The 17,594-nt window shown below is 42.0% G+C and overlaps 2 protein-coding genes across 3 annotated transcripts; one reads left to right on the forward strand and one right to left on the reverse strand.

The window, feature by feature from the left end:
- Positions 1-204: 204 nt before the first annotated feature.
- Positions 205-8,937, reverse strand: slc25a29 (solute carrier family 25 member 29). Of its 2 annotated transcripts, XM_073493066.1 has the most exons (4): positions 8,681-8,937; positions 6,086-6,129; positions 5,446-5,529; positions 205-3,821 (listed from the first exon to the last, which is right to left on the reverse strand). In XM_073493066.1, exons 1-4 carry the CDS (start codon positions 8,706-8,708, stop codon positions 3,051-3,053), a joined length of 927 nt encoding a protein of 308 aa, XP_073349167.1. In that variant the 5' UTR covers positions 8,709-8,937; the 3' UTR covers positions 205-3,050. The 2 variants fall into 2 exon arrangements, with proteins under 2 accessions (XP_073349167.1, XP_073349166.1); XM_073493065.1 differs by lacking the exon at positions 8,681-8,937 and having other exon boundaries at positions 6,086-6,219.
- Positions 8,938-9,334: 397 nt separating this feature from the next.
- slc25a47a (solute carrier family 25 member 47a) lies at positions 9,335-13,802 on the forward strand. The gene is made up of 6 exons (XM_073493067.1): positions 9,335-9,852; positions 10,549-10,592; positions 11,205-11,276; positions 11,586-11,765; positions 11,924-12,188; positions 12,599-13,802. The coding sequence occupies exons 1-6, from the start codon at positions 9,816-9,818 to the stop codon at positions 12,910-12,912; spliced, it is 912 nt and encodes a 303-aa protein (XP_073349168.1). The 5' UTR covers positions 9,335-9,815; the 3' UTR covers positions 12,913-13,802.
- The last annotated feature ends 3,792 nt before the right edge of the window (positions 13,803-17,594 follow it).

A 17,594-nucleotide genomic window follows, 5' to 3' on the forward strand; every position in this document is an offset into this window, starting at 1 on the left:
CTCTTTCCTGTCATGTTTCCAAAACCGGTCACCAAACTAGTATAACAGCTGCGACTCCCATGTTTTTTTTACATGGGTGTTACAGGGAGCAGGCCGTAAATGTCATAATTTGTTATTTATGGGATCTGCTATCATAATCAACAAGAACAATACATTCTGTGCATTCGTACAACATCAGAGAGGGTTAGATTGAAAACAAACAAGCAGCTGCTGAATTCATTTTTATTTACCCATTTGTACAGATCTTCAGTGACAAATCTAGACAAACAGGTTAAGTTTGACTATGTTACAAAAATATCTCAGTTTTTCAGGTAAAATCTCTCCAGTGTAACAACTCAAACTGGTCAAATAGAGACTTTGAAAACTGCTCAAACTCAAGACATTCAGGGAACCACACGACTACTTTAGACTGAAAAATATATGTTATATATGTATGTTTATATATAATATATATATATATATATATTTACAGTGCCACTTCAAAATGATCTCACATTAATAAAGTTACATCCTGTACATATTGCATCTTTCACATCAGCAGGACTAAATATTAGCTGTCAAATGGCAATTTGCCGAGTTTTAGACCTTTTAGTAGGAGGTAACAGTTCAAGAGGTGGAATTACTGATTAAACACAAGCAGCTTCTACAGACAGATCAAACATCCCTTTGCACTTTTTTCCACTTCGATTTGTCATCACCGCCCGCCATCGAGCCAGAAAACAAAACACGAGAGACTGTCAAGTGTCTCTCGGCTGCTTTGAACGACTCAAACTGGTAACATTTGATTAACAAGATTCCCGAACAGGTCCGAACACCTGTGAGCGACCACAGGTATGATACATTCAACACACTGAGGGTTTTAGTGCATCTGGGATTCCCCTCCTTTCTAATATCTTCATGACAACAGTAGTTTGATTTGCTTGCAAGCTTTTACATCTTCAGACAAAGCTCAGAAAGCACTCAGCAGAACAGATCATCAGCTGTACTGACACGTATGCATTTGTACGGGAGATTGCTTTACAGCGAGAAATTCAACATTCAGGCAGAAAATGCAGACAAAAGTCATCTGATACTGATCACACACATGCAGGAAAGCAGACAATTCCCACTCATTAACAATATTTGTACATTATTAATATAATATAGTCATTTCAAAAATGAATATGTCTAATTAAAGCCCTGATCCAGATTAGGTACAGTATAATGTACACACAAATACACATTGGTCAAGTTGAGGGAAGTAATACCTTCAAAATCTTCCACAGGAACACTTAATGCAGGTCTGTTTGCTCAATAAACAGAAACTAAAATCAAGAAATTATGTTTTCTGCACCATTTAAAGGGTCAGTTTTTAATTCCTCAGACTCTAGTTGAAACATGAAGCAGCATTTGGTATTTTCTCATAATGCAGGTTGCCTAATACCAAAATGTTTCAGTGCTTGAGGGTCCAATCAATTTTATTCAAATTTGCCCGATCAGAATGCAATTGAAACCATCTCAGACGGCCACAGTGACCCCTGGAGGGCAATTATGGGTCCCACATTCAAATTTGAGATAAAGTTAAAGCTGCTGTAAGCGTTATTTTCTTATTAAAAAAGGTGTTAAATATCTCTGTATTCCAACAGTAATCACTGTAATAGAGTGTTTGTTCAGTAACCAATGTCTCTCCTCTCCTCTCCCTGCTCATGCCCTAAAAGAGAAAATAAATTATCTGGTATCCCTGCTCATTTTATCCAATCAGGACAGAGAACGCCATAAAGAGGCGGTCCTGTCTGCTCGTGCACATGCAGAGAGCAGGATCCTGCGGTTTATGGGCAATGGCGGAAAAGGTAAGCTTCCAATTCCAGCAATCCCAGTGAGTGCTTATACTACCAAACACGGCAAGCGAAGAAAAAAAAACACGCTGGAGTGGTGCAAGAAGGGTGATCTGGAGAGGAGGGAGAGGAGGGAGAGGAGGGAGGGGACTGCCGAAAAGTCAACTCTTACAACAGCTTTAAATTTGTTGGCCCCTCAGTTTCAACTCCTTTGAAAACTTTGAAGGATCCCGCTAGCATTATCTTTTGACCCTGCAGTAATGTATCATGAACAGCTTTAAAATATATATGTTTAAATATACAAATAAAAAAAAAACAATAAAAAAAACCCATTCTTTTTACAAAATGTTCCGCCTCTGGATCAGGCCTTTAATACAGTAGTAAAGTCACAATGACAAAACTTCGCATTACTCAGTAAAACACAACATGCCAGACGAACAACCAAACAAGACATAAAACATAGTGCCATCTATGATCCCGATCCACACAAACACACTTTGCACTCGGTCCCTAATCAGCCTTACAGACCAGTGGATTCTGTTCACCTGTCCTGTGTGGACTAACAGTGCTTTAGTGACGATTCGATTATAGCTGCAGTTTGTTGTTTTGGTTAGAAAACACACACAAGTGATAAGTTCTGCGCACTTATCAAATGCTACATTCCTTCTCTCTTTCTTGCCTCGCTCTTCAGAGGATACAGTTTAGGTACAAACAGCTGCTTCAGCTTCCTTACACCAATCTTATAAGGCAGGAAAAACATTTCCAACGTACGTAAAAGAATCAAAATCAGTGATATATACAGGTGCAGTTAAACACTGCACGTTTCAAGATATATGTCATCGAGAAAGAGAGAGACAACCATCAGTGTCTACAGTGAGCACACTACCTTCACCATCCGTTCTATAACAAGATCCGTCTCATAAAAGAGGTTTCTCACAGATAAAAGCTGCAGATAAAAACTGTCATGAATCTCATAGCTCCTCTCTCAATAGAGGTAACACCATCCCCTTTACAAGTCTGCATCTTCAGAGGCAAACCAGAAACTTAAACTAGTGCTAAAATAAAAATATGTTTTTCCTTTGCTTCCTTTTTGACATGAAAGTTTATATAAACCGGGCACAATCTGACTTAAAATTGGGAATGACTGATCTGACAGTAATTAAGGGTCCTTATGTATGTTTTGTCTTCCCACGCTCTTGTAAAGTGCCCAGGTTGAGGGTGAGCCCCTCTGTGCCGTCACAGGCTGGAGGGCTGGGCCTGCTGCTGGATCTGTGCATGGTGGCTTGGCTGAACCGGCTCACAGTCTTTAGGTCCTACCTCCACCCCTCGGGCGTACATGAGGATGAGGGTGACGGTGGCGAAGGTAGCTGCATTCACAGGGAAGGCTCGTAGCAGCGTGGAGGTGAGGCCTCTTGTGAACACCATGTAGCCCTCTCTCCTGACGCTCTGTCGTACGCAGTCAGCGATGCTGCTGTACTGGTTGACCCCACCCACTCCATCTGCCTGCAGCCGTGATTTGATCACGTCCACGGGGTAGGTGGAAAGCCAGGAGGCGATGCCAGCCATGCCCCCTGCAAACAGCAGTTTGGGGATCATGAAACGGTCGTCTGGCTCGCAGCCGAGGCTGCGCGTCAACACATCGTAGGACAGGAAGTACACGCCGAAGCCAGGTGTCTCGCGGATAAGCGTGGTCACCATGCCTCTGTTTACGCCTCGCAGACCTTCCCGGTTGTAGATGCGTGCCAAGCAGTCCAGGGAGTTCTTGTACAGCTTCCTGGTGGACTTCTTCTCTCCGGTACCCTGCATTTGCATGCGGGTTTTAGCCAGCTCCATGGGGCAGCAGATGACACACTGGATGGCGCCTGCTGCCGCACCAGCAAAGAACTGGTTTGCGGGGGTGTCAACTCCCAGCAGCCGCATGGTGTTTCCCTGAACACCAAACACTATAGCATTGATGAATGTGAGTCCCATCATGGGGGATCCAATGCCTTTATACAAACCAAATACCTGTGGAGAGGGTAAGAGACATCACATTAGACAACCACCACCATAAAATTAAATCACCAGCACCCAGGGGCTCACTTTTCTTTTAAACTAATGAGAACATTCAGTGTTGGTCAGCAACTTGGGTTAAATTTAGCATCTCTTTTAACTTCGTCTTTTAGTTACATAACCCTAAATACACAAATATGTGCTATAATAACATAATTATATAATATTTTAAAAAGCAGGTTATCCCACATGTGGTGTTTTCAGAACCAGCCAGCATCAGGAGAAAAGGATTTCAGTGGAACTCTCACAGCATGGATCACTTGTGCTTCCATCACAATAAGAGACTCTTTCTCCTTTCATAAACTCCCTTTTATCTTTGTTGCTCTATACAGTATAAGACCAGCCTCTACAGTTACTTCATCTTTTCAGCATGGCCATTTTTGCCTTTCTATAATACTTTTCTTTACTGCAGTAAGTGAAACTAAAACTACCGGCCTCGCAGTTGGATGCCTCATCAATTTGAAGTTCACATCGATGTCTGTCCCGGCTCATATAACATATATATATATTTATAGTGAAGACTTTGAAGATAACAAGTGTCGATCTTGAGTTACAGCTAAAAAATGTGTTTTGTGACATCAAAGGGATTTAATCTTTGACAGCAAAATGTCCAAGTGGATGTTCGCTTTCAAAAGAATGGGATGAACAGAAACACGTATGTATGAACAACCCAACTATGTACTGTATGTACGGCTGCAACCATCACTGACGCGGAGGCAGAAAAATGTGTAAATACCTGAGGCTACTTAAATAATGGCCCTAGAAACAGGTGAAACAGGTCTGGCTTAACCTTTTTTCTCTGCATAAAAGGGTAATGGTAAGGGGAGATATTAAGATGATTTAAATAACGAATCCTATGATGTGAATGAGATTTTTAAATTCACTTCTCAGGCTGAAAATAGTCATCTTTGTCGCTATGAGAGAAAAGAAAGTTTCATCAGGTCAACGGGGAAAAGCAAAAGTTAACCAAACAAGTCTGACCACATTCAGTAAAACTACATGCTACCCCCCACTCAAACTGTCCCTTACTTTGGCCTCACATCTGAAGGTCCTGCCTTCAGTCATAAGACCAAGAGTGACGTAACTCTACTATCGGGTCACTCTGACCTCACAGACCATAACAGCTATCTGGGTCCTGCCACGCTCACTGGACCTCACTAAATATAGATTCTGTCAAAGACAAATATTACATACTGTACATGTCATCAAGAGCAGACAGCTCACAGATCTACAGCCTAAAACGGGTAATAACCTGTGGAATGTTCCAAACAGGTATTTCTGGATCATTACTCGACTCCTTTAAACTTTTGTTGACCCTGTCACATTTTGTTTGAAATTCAAAATACTCATATAGTTACAAAAATTGATGAGGTTGACGAGGGAAAACATTAAATATATTGTTTTTGTACTGTTCTGTGCATATAAAAAAAAATAGTAGCAAACCATCACATTCTGTTTTATTTGTTTTACACAGCATCCCAACTTTTTGGGAACCTATAACACTGCCATAAGCATGTATCGGTAATACTGCTGACTGTGCATATTAGCATTAGATTTTCAATTGAATTCATTCACGTACCGACTCCTGCCGTATGATGGACTGGAAGCAGTGATACGTCCCACGGTACAGAGGCTTATCGACACTCTGGACCTGCAGTCTCACCTGGAAAAAGAGGGCACACTTCAGTGAACAGTTACACCCTGAAAACGTTTCCCTACTGACATTCAATCCATCGTAACAGAGGTAAAGGGAGTAACCAGTAGACCCTTTTCATGGCAGACATTATGACTTGTGTGGCCGATAATGTGAACGGGGGCTCTATTCAATTAAGTGTCCCAGTAAGGCATGTCAGAGAGTGAGCATACACAACACCAGAGGCCTGGAACTGGTTCATCTGGTTCATAATGTTGGAGGTGTCAAACAAGACCCAAAGTGCCTTTTTAAGTGGATGCAGCTTGTCTTTATCTTTCATTCAATGATAGTTCTTGCAGGTCCTGCACTACAGCATGTCACCATGAATTATGCCCTGGCAGCGACAAAGAAGAACGATAACCTGACGACGGTGACCTCCTCATTTGCACCTCCAACAATATGGTGGACTGGTCACTGCCTCACAAACACCCGAATGTGTGTATGGAAGAATGACCTCAAGAGGCCTATAAAGCGGTTTTAAAACTCTGGAATTACGTTGTGCCTTGAAAAAAAAACCTTTGCCCACCTTTACTGTGTCAAACGGGTGTCCAACCAAGACTCCAGCAGCACCTGGAGACAAAGGAAAGAACAGTGAGAAAAATACAGTGGACAATGATCCTGACTCTGTCATCAATTAATCTGTCTTGATAGAAAGTTGCAAATGCAAAGCACAGAGAGTGATTTTAGCCTCCAAACAGCTTAATCATAAAATATAATACATAATAAAAGATTAATATTTAATTCTATCAAAAGAAAACAGTGTACCCTTGTTGTTACCTTGTATGTGAGTTATTCCATTTTTTTTCAGACATCTGTGTAAACATTAACATTGGTTGTGTTTGACCTTTGTTGTCTTGGTTGTTGAACTTAATACCAACTCATCCAGCTTTAATCTCTGTTCTGAACTTGTAAGACCAATAAAGTCGTAACTCTGAGACGGTCCAAACCTCTGTTGAGCTGTCACTGCCCACACAGTTACAGCATACGTGCCACTTTTTCTAAGTATTTTAAGGAATCTAGACCCGATGACACATCAGACCTATTACTCTTTGAAGGCCAAAGCTCCTGCTGCTGGCACTGTTGTGTAATTTTAGAGCCCGCTGCCATCTCCTCCAGGGTAACACTGCCTTATCGAGCCGGAGCCAGAGCCAGCTCGCTGGGCATCAGCAACCTCTAAAACTTTCTCTAGGGCGCCTTTGAAAGTTAGATAACCTCGGCTTGTGTTGCACATGCCAGTTTGGGTTTCTCACCTGAGTCCATGTTAAAAATGTATAAAAGTTCCCAACTTGACCACAAACAGCATTAAGAGTATATACAGAAAGGAAGGAAGTAACTATATAATCAAATAAATAGCTGTGTACGGTTTTTACAGGCAATGGGATGATGTTAATTTGTCTTAAATATCTGTGGGTGTGTTAGATCAATGACTAACACTGCTTTATGACACTATTATGGCTTTTATATAATTTAGGCATCGGTGTAATTCTGCGCGTTGATTTGTCGTCAGGTATTTAATTTGCTGTATAATGGAAAAACACACATCTCTGCATGATTATATTATCAATTAACAGTTTGAAATAAAAATAGCATTACACCACAGTTCTGTCATCCAGGTTGTCCGTTAATTCCTGTTAACGGACATCTCGTCGAACATTATCCCTTACATAAACTGGTGACTGCTATTTTTAATGCCTGATCATGTTATTACTGTTATGTTCCATCAGTCCTTTAGTCAACAACAAGTCAAAAACAGTTACAAAAGCCCGTCACAAGTTGGCAAACATAGTTGTTTCCAATTGAATTTGTTTGAGAAAAAATAAGCCATTTGTTCAATTTAAAAATTTAATTAGACTGCTTTAAGGTTGAAAACATGACCATAAAAGGAAAAACAGTAAAAATCATATTGGAACAAAAATAAACTTGAGTTTACTGGCAAACCCGTGTAAACAAACCACAGCAGGCTAATCCTACATAAGCGCCTGCACCGTCACCTGACTCATTTGTAAAAAGAGCCAATCAGGGGATGAGTCCCAGCTGTAAGCCAGGAAAAGCACACAGACAGGCGTGTGTTTGACACAATGATGAGCGGTCATTGACCCCAAATACTGGTATGATCTGAGTACGGGAAAAACAAGCAGAGGAGGATGTTGCATCATGGTTGGTACAACAAATCTCTTCAGTGTGACAACACCCATCTTTGGCTGTCTGAGGGACGCTGGCATGAAATTAAACTTTACTGGCTTTGAAAAATGACTCTACTTTGCTAACCTCACATTTCAGGGTGTAACTGTTCCCTGAAGTGTGTCCTCTTTTTCAGGTGAGTGTTGAAGTACACACTGGGCTAATCTTAAACGGCAACAACTAGCTTCCTGTTTGACTGTAGATGACACCCTGAATTCCAACACAGAGGGTGTGAGAGGGTGGGAAACCACATGGTCTGCACGGGATTGGTCTGAGAAGGGGTGTGTGCTGTGTGGAAACTCTGAACAGCCAGCTCGGGTTGCACTTGTGTAGTGTTTGCATGCTTTCAGCTCTCAGCAGGGTGTGCAGGTGGTTTGAGGGAGAAATACTGAAGGTTGGAGCACCCTTTGTGAGGAAGGACAGACATATATCATCCCCGTGTAAACCCTGTAATATGATATACGCTGAACATAAACAGACCTGGTGAATTCAATTAGATATGAATTCTGTCTTTGAAGGTCAACTTATTCAACAAAACACTCATGTATGGTCTTTTTTTTTTAGCAATCAGAAATACAAACTACTGTAGGGAATTAAAAATTAACATGATCATATTCTAGTTGTGCCTGAAGCAGGATGAGACAGTCACAAGTGAACACTCATTGAATGTCAAAGTCCGCCACCAGGTCAAAAGCAATCAGATTTAACAGTATTGTCTTTAGTGAGCAGACATGCGGATGAATTTTGGAAAAATGCACGTGCAATCTTGTGACACAGTTGCATCACATCAGTGTGTGTGTTTTGCTGCTAAGGCAGAGGAACAGATTGGCGTTTCACCTCAGCTCCATCAACCTTTTAATGTCTCAAATCAAGCCGGATCTGTGGCAGCTGTGCCTCACTCATGTATGCGGAGATAAGGTGCGGATGTACACCGACTTACCTCCGATGCATCCAGCAACGAAGTCCATCACCGCTCCTGCACGTCACCTCGCTTAGGGACCAAACGTTACCTCACGCTAGCTGAAGAGGCCTCTCGGCACTTCTATGCACTTCTGTGTCTGAATAACACCTCTTACTTCGTACAGCTGTCACTGCCCCTTTCTGTTTAGCTAATGGTTTAATTAAGATTCTCGGTTAGCGTCTCTGTTAGCTTGCACTGGCTAGCTAAGGTTACGAGCCCGCCCCCCCCTCCCACCACCTCCCTCTAAGACCTGACAATCCACAAATGCCGACAATTTTTTTTGTCTTTCTGTGACCCACTATTAGGTCGAACAAAACTATTCTCTCGAGCTACACGACCTCCACGAACCGGCTTGTCGCTCACAGTCAATGCGGACACCCTCTGCCCGCTGCCTGCACACCAAGGAGGTTTATTTCTGTAGCGAGCGCAAGCTAGCGTCGCCGGAAGTAACTAGAAAAGGGGGCGGGAATTGTCGGCGTCGGTTGGAGTTGTTTTTTTTATCCAATCAGAACGAAGGGATGACGCCGACGCCTCGCTTCAGACGTAATCCTCGTCATTGATTGGCTGCAGACGCGCAAAGGGGGCTGTCCCGGTGTTGAAATGCGTCATTCGTGCCGCGCGCGGTGTGTTTTCGCTTTGGAGCGGAACCAGAACACGGAGCCGTGTCGGCGGCGTGGATCATAATAAGTTACACAAGTTGAGTGTATTCATTACTGTTTTTTATATTTAGCTCCAGTAAACGACTTGAAATCAATTAATATGCGGTAATATGTGTGAAGAGTTTATTCAAACGGGGTTTTAAAGGGTAAAGCATAATACAAAATACGACGATATGGCTCTAAATGTGATTTTAATCGCATATAAACAATTTCCCTGCGTTTACGACCCGTTTATAAACAGTTAAACCTTTCGGCTATGTTCGGCTAAAGTCGGCACCAATGCTAGCAGCAGTCGATGCTGTTTGGCTAGCAGCGTGTCACGCCCATAGACACATATATAAGCTACACGTGATGTAACAGCAACACCCACAAGGTGACTGCTCTCCAACAACATGCCGGAGCGAGAATGGGCTCCCAGTTGACACCTGAGCGCCGGTCGGTCACCGTCTGACAGGATGCATATCGCCGACTTTCTGTCTGGATCATTTGCAGGTAACAGCTAATTGTGTTTTAGCTAGCTTGTCGTGTGACGTTAGCATGAGGTGTTTGCTAAATAGAGAGCTAGTGTGTGTGTGTGTGTGTGTGTGTGTGTGTGTGTGTGTGTGCGTGGCGCGATTACAATAGGACAGCAGCACGTGTGGAGATGAGATAAACCCCGACTTAAATTTGGATGTGCCTTGTCAAACTGCCTTTGCTTGTCCTGTTGTACATGTTCTGTATGTGGCATCCGCACATCTAAAACAGGTACTGACAGATGATATCAAGTGTGACTGGTTTGACTGGCAGCTGGGAATCAAAATGTGTTGGATGCACACTTTTCCTAGAATATACTGTATTTATGTATATATGACTGTGCCAATCTGGCATCTTTGCTCTCAACCAGTTGAATCCATCCAACATTTAGGAAGGGATCGCACCAACATGTGACGGATGTACTTAACAGATCAGACAATTGTGAAAACATTGTGACCTTAAGTAAGCCGGGACACCTTAGTGTCAAGTTCAGAAGAATGCAATAAACAGATCAGTTTGCTGGGATTTAATTTTCTCTTTAACTTCACATTTGACCTCCCTGTCAGCTGCACTTTCATTAAAAAAAAAAAAAAAGGTTGCAGTTAAAACCTACAACCTTGAGCATCTCTGTGCCAGATGTGTCCTTGAGGCTCTCTTCTCTCTGGAAACACACAGGTGCATGTGGAGTCGTAGTGGGCTACCCTCTGGACACCGTGAAGGTACAGTATGTAGAACCGTTGACTTGTATAAAGAGTATTTTTTTATATTGTGTACACACAGCTGCTTTCTTTCCACGTGCTATCCTACAGCACCGTACTGGTCATTCACTTTTTTTTTTTTTTAAAGGGGCACTATGTAGTTTTGGAAGAGAAATCCAAACTCAGAATTTTAATATTTACATTATAAATGAGATAATAATAATAATAATACAAACTTAGAAATAGAATTTTTGCCTACATTGCGTGGCTCTACACAGGTGCAGCAGCTCTATGCCAGGAACGCAACAACAGCGTTGTTGGCACACCGACTTTAAAGGTGCATACCAGCACATACTGTGTGTAAATGCTGCACTTGTTAAGTCATCTAAAGCAATTTGGCTTTGAATTATCGGTTCCATTTATGGGCTATAATTAAATTATCTGCCAGGAAAAAAAAAAATCAGTCAATGAAGATCTTTCTCTTCTGATTTAAAATTTCTTCCCCAATACTACATAGTGCACCTTTAATCATTTCTTCAGTTACTATCTGTATGTCTGTTTCTGTGTACACTGAGAGAAATGTAAACTGGAATGCAAACTCTCTTTTTCACATCATGTGCTTTATGTTTCTAGGTCCGGATCCAAACCCAGAAACAGTTCAGTGGAATATGGCAGTGTGTAGCGACAACTTTTTCAAAAGAAGGGGTGAGTGGACCTGGTGTTGTAAATGTGCCTGTTATAAAATGTTTCTCAAAATATTCTAAGAAGTTGTTGAGAAGGAAAGCAACAGGGAGTATTATGTAAGCCAAAAAACTGAGGCGACCAACTATGTGAGAATAGCAGGAATGTCAAAGGTGTAACAAAATGTGAATTACACACTTTCAACAACCGTCTTGTCTAAAGAACAGTTTTGGAATTTGGATACAATTCGCCCACATCAGAATAATAAAACAGATAATCGCTCAAAATAGTCAGAAATGTTTAATGTTCGGTTTCTCTCGCTTGTGTCATCAGGTGCACGGCTTCTTCAAAGGCATGTCGTTACCCCTGACCACAGTCACTCTGACGTCCTCAGTGTCGTTTGGCACGTACAGGAACTGCCTGCAGTGTCTGAGCCAGGTGCGAAGAGGTGGAACCGGTCCAAACACCAAACTAGAAGTCTTCCTGTCTGGTATGGCAGGGGGTATAGCTCAGGTAACTGAAAGCTGTTGAATCGTGTGACGAATGTGATTCATTTCACCTGCCATTTAGACTGTAAAGGGTTACTTCACCTAAAACACACAAAAAATACATGTTTAGCGCTCGCGTTTGAGACTTCCGCCGCTGAGACTCTCCTTCTCTGCCTCCATCAGACATTGGTGATGTGTCCAGGTGACCTAGTGAAAGTACGCCTGCAGTGTCAGACAGAGTCCAAGCGAAGTGGAGCCAGCATGCCCAAACCCAAGTACCACGGTCCAATTCACTGTCTACTGAGCATCATCAAAGAGGAGGGGGTCATGGGGCTTTACAGATCAGCGCTCCCGCTTATGCTAAGAGACGGGCCATCATTAGCTACGTATTTCTTGACGTACGCAACCGTCAGCGAAATGCTGACGAGCAGCGGCAAGAAAAAACCAGGTGAGTGAAGAAAAACAATTCAAACTCATAATCACCTAATTCGGGGGTTAACATGGTAATCGAAGGTTATTAAATCCTGTAATCTGAAAAGTACCTAGTAGTTTAAGATGTCAGACAAATGTAGTGGAGTAAAAAGTACAATATCTCTGTCTGAGATGTAGTGAAAAACAAGTATAACGTTGCATAAAACTGGAAATACTCGATTACATTCCATCACTGCTTATGTGTCAGCACTGTAAATTTATCTTCATGGATGTTTTCACATTTTAATGCAGCCCATGTGATAAATGTGTGACGACATTAATCCAACAATCACTGGGCTTCTTATATGATGTACGGGCAGATGCCAACACGAAATGTTTAAATGTCACTGCCTCCCTTTAACTCCACCGTCTTTTCTTTCCCTCCAGATTGGGGTGCTGTGATGCTTGCCGGGGGCATAGCAGGAATCGCAGGTTGGACATTGGGAACCCCCATGGACGTGATCAAAGCCCGTATGCAGATGGACGGCGTTCGGGAGACGAGGAGATACAAAGGTGTTATTCACTGCATCACGGAGACGGCGAGGGTGGAGGGAGGAGGCGTGTTCTTCAGGAGCTTGGGCATCAATTACCTGCGCGCGTTCCCCGTCAACATGGTGGTTTTCACCGCGTACGAGCTAGCCACCGACGTCCTCCAAGCCGGACCTGACAGAGCTCAGCAGCCTCGTTTAGGGTTTGAATAGTATTGACTACCTCGAGACACAATGACTCGTGTTTTGTTCGGGTTTTTTCTGTCTGTGTTTGTTTGTTTGTTTGTTTTAAAGATATTCGGCAGGAAAATGTCAGTTGAGTTGCATGATTATAAGGAATGATTGTTAACAAGTCTAAGTGTTACAAGTCTAATGCTTGAAAGGGTACTTTATCCTAATACACTCAGGAGTAATTGTCAGTAATGGTCACAGTTTGAACCATAGGTTGGACCAGCTAGGTTTGACCACTAGATGGCGGCCCTGGCCAGCTTGTTACATTTTTATTTTTTATTTTTTTGCTCTCTGTTTATGACAGGAAGACTGTTGTACTGGGCTGCTTGAATTTAGAATTTATGAATGAGCTGCAGCACGCACAATTTTAAAGCAACGAGCATGATACCCGTCCATGCCCACGCAGCACGGCTGCATATCAGAAGCTCCGTTACAGTTTATTTCCAGCTAAGTAGCAAAATGGCAAAGCTGGGCAATCTTGATAAAACAATATATGTTGATATTTTAACCCCTGGTGAACTGGATTTATAAAATGGTGTTTGTATAAATGGAATCAATAAGGGTTTCCTTATCAAGCTGAATGTTTGTATATCAGTGGAAAGACTGAAAAAGTAGCAAACGTTCTCTGTATTAGCTAATTTATTTTATTCCATCCTTGTCTTGAACATTTTTGAGATCTGTACTCAATATACATTTGAAGTACAGCTGCTGCCTGTGTATGCATTTTAAGGGCTGGAGTTTGGTTTCAGCGAACACAGTTCTCTGACCGACCAGGGAAAAAAAATTCTCAATTATTATATATATTTATATAATTATGATGAAGATGCTTATTGTGCCTTCCATAATAAAGGTAGTTCTACAAAATGATTAAATGTTGTATTGATTTCTGTTATATCGCTGCACACACGAGACAATACCAACGCATGTAGTTTCACTGATGGAGAACGTTTGTGGAGGAAAAAGCAGACACAAAACACATTTTTGTATCGAGCGTGTTCCCCTTTACAACCTCAGCTTTAAAGGTGCATTATGCAGTTTTGGGGAAGACATTTTAACCAGAAGAGGAAGATCTTCAACGTAAAATCTTAATTTTACTTTGTTTATATGTGGCGGACCCTGCCACCTTTCCAGCTTCAAACAGAGTTCTGGGGACCTTATTTTCCTCTGAGAACAGCTTGTTTATTCACTAATGGAAAAGATAAATATGTCTGAATTTGTATTATTACCTCATTAATATTGTCAATATTAAATTTCTGAGTTTGAATTTCTTTTCCAAAACTACACAATGCCCCTTTAATCAGTGTTAAATTCTAGCATTTTGGTATATAAGTTTAGTTTATTTGCATTTTTTATTTTTATTTTTGTAAACCATTCGGGAAAAAAGTCAATAAAAGTAAAATACATGTGCAGGTGGATAGAAAGCCATCACAGGCTTATCTGAAAAAAACACCTCGGACAAAGAGAAAAACAAAACATACTTTAAGTTAAAAATAACAATGCAAAATTAAACATACATAAAGACACCGCACGCTCACCTGAGGCCAAAAGGGGCACTAAGATGAATGAATGTAGGGCAGGTGCGACCGATAATGTTAACGATGTCTCCATTCTATCACGTGTCCCAGTGAATGATGTCAGTGAGTGAGTATGCACGATATCAGAGCTCAGGAACCAGCTCACCTGGTTGAAGCAGGCACTGTTGACATGTGTCCTGTATGAATGTACAGCTCAAATATCACAATATGTGCTGTTCTGTAGGGTTGTACCAGCGCTGTGTGTGACTGACACCGTATTGGCAAAGTCATCCACATCAAGATACTGAAAATAATATTGTCACAAAAACATTTTATGATACTTTCAATTTCTTTAATGTGATATCTAGAATCTAGAGAAGGGGTGCTTGTATTACAGTAATTCGTGGATTACAGTTACAGCTGTGAAGATATCATGGAACCTGTTGCTTCATCAAACTTAGACGAACTGTAAGTCCAGTGTATGAAATAAAAGACGTTGTTTTCAAATTTAAAACGGGGTTGTTCGGAAATTGTCATCACTGCAAACTACAGCCAGAGATATTCAGATGCCCCGGCCCGTCTCGGTATCAAGGCTCCTGTGAGCTCTCAGTCTGAATCGCTAGCTGCACGGCTAACTGAGCTAAGCAACTAAGGGCAGCTACAGTTAGCAGCAGTTGATGGTTACTCCGGTGATATATACTGCCCCCTGAATGTGACAGGTAGCCATTTTTTAAATATTTTTTTTCCATATTGCACCTTTAACTTGCCCTCCATGAACTCACCTTCTGGTGTCGTGTTGATTATTTTTACCTGGACGCTGTGTGTGGAGAAAAGTCACCATCCATCTTGACATTCCCCAAAATCAAAAGCTTCTTGAACGTGACAGCCACCTCTTGTATTCCTTGCCAGGTTCTAAATTAGAGGGACAAACAAGCCTATTGTTTGATGAAATAATTAGCCAAATCAGCTTATCCCGCGAGCAATGTCAAGTGGAATCTAGGAAACATTGTAAGAGCTGATTGAGTGAGTTAACCGCCACCGCTCCTCCGACCGGCCCAGACGTTCTTACTCCCTCTTTCTCTTTTAGGGCTCTTGCGTGGACTGAACTCCACGTGAGATGGGTCTGAGAGTAATGTTTTCATCAGCTTTACATGTGTAATTGACTCATGTTTATCCCACCATGGGTGCAATAAAGACCTATTATAAAGAACTCAACTGTAATGATTTAATTGCCTTACGAATAACAGATTTACTCAGTGGATGAAGTGGGGTCATGTTGGGTGAGACCCCGGGGGACATGTTTTCTGTCAGTTGTGTGGCAGGACTTCGGATTATAAGCTGCAAACGAGCAAACTGAAGACAAGATTATTGTCTTTTAGTTTGCTTCTGTGGACCCACTTTTACAGATTTGACTGAAAAATCAGTCTCAAGCAGTCGTTTTCCAACTCGAAGAGCTACAAGTTGGTGTTAATTAGTTAATCGTGACCTAACAGAACAATTAGGAGAAGTTCTGTGTGGTTCACGGCATTTGGTCCACAGGGGCTAATGGTTTTGATATAATGGGCTGCATTATCTTTCTTTCAGTTCCAAACCAGCGCCGAGCTTCATAAACCAGGCTTTTTTTTTTTTTTTTTTTCCACAATGGGATCCTTGCTGAAATTCTAGGAATCGCAGTCCGTACTGTGAAACAAGGAAACCCCTGAATGTTGCCTTTGTTAGCTGTTTTTAATTAAACCCTGCATGTCTTTTCCCCTTATGCAACAACAGCCCACAATTATGCAAGCATCTAAAGATCTTATTGAGTAACGTTACACGCTGGCTGGTCATGAAATTACTAGAACTGAGTGACACCTTTTTTGTTATTAATCAAGATCTGACATTTGCCTTGCTTCGGTGATGCTGTTTTTGCTCACATGTGCCCTGGGGATCAAGCAACAGCTACACAAGCGACACGGTTTGTTTTTAGGACTTGGCAGTGGTCAAAAAGGATCTGTTTGTGACCTGGCCTGCTCCGTGTCTGGATGATGTTCAGACGATTTAAAGTAACAAGATCATATCACTTCTGTTGCACAAAGCAGATCATGCAACAGATTATTACCCCAGTCGTGAATATTGTGTTGGTGGTATTTTAATAAGCAAATGGGTGGAATGAGTTCGAGCACATGACTCACATCAGAAGAGCCTTTCATGTCTTTCAGCTGGATTGCAGTATGTGCGTCTGTGTTGCTCTGTGTTGTGCATTCAGGGATGGCACAGAAGCCAGGGTTTCCCTCGTCACAAGTCCCTCGTTGTCAAGAGGAACAAATTCATTCAGAAGGATGGCTTCAAAATAAAATCTTAGGCAACTTTCGAATGCCTTCCAAAGAAGCGCCACAACACATGATAAATCAACCAGCAGGGTTTTACGTGGGTGATTAAATGATGGGTGTTCACACGGTGTTCGGAAAGCTTCATTTTGTTGTCAGAAATCGGTCCTCGGTAACTACCACTTGGGCCCCCTTTTCACCAATTGCTGTTTGGGCTATTTTGGGAGCTCTGCGCTCCCCTGTTAGTGACGTGTGCTGCTGGGTAAATTTGCAGCTCCGGCGGCCTGGGCCTGCAACCTCAGATGGCATCAATCGGGAGAACATAGAGGGGTGGGAGGGATGAGAAGGAAGGGTAACAGCGAAGATGCTAGAAGGAGAGGGAACAGAGGGGGCGGAGGTGGAGAGAAAACATTAAATATACAAGTATTGGAAGATGACATAAGGAGATGAATGGGGTTTGAAGAAGAGATGCTTTTCATAAATGGCAAAAAATAGAAAACAAACTAATCTAATAGAAGCAGTCAGGCAAGAAAAAAAGGCTTTTTAATCTGAAGAGGGAAATCTATTTGCATCGGATGAGAGAGATGAACGATGCATTCATGAGAAACTCTTTTTCCTCCTGATGACTAACAAGTGTAGGGAAGAGTGGTGATGTTGATGATGGAGGTGGAGGAGTGGGGGCGCTATTGTACTTCATACTCAAGTGGAACTAACTGTGGCAAAGGGAAGGAGGAAAGGACACACTGAATAAATCTTTTTGATGCTCGGTGCAAATTGTGCCTTAAATGACGTGCTCGGTAATGTGTTTGTGCTGCGCTTGTTTTGTTTCTTGCGTGGCAGACTG

The sequence above is a fragment of the Pagrus major genome, chromosome 22, assembly GCF_040436345.1.
Source record: "Pagrus major chromosome 22, Pma_NU_1.0".
Classification (NCBI taxonomy): Eukaryota; Metazoa; Chordata; class Actinopteri; order Spariformes; family Sparidae; genus Pagrus; species Pagrus major.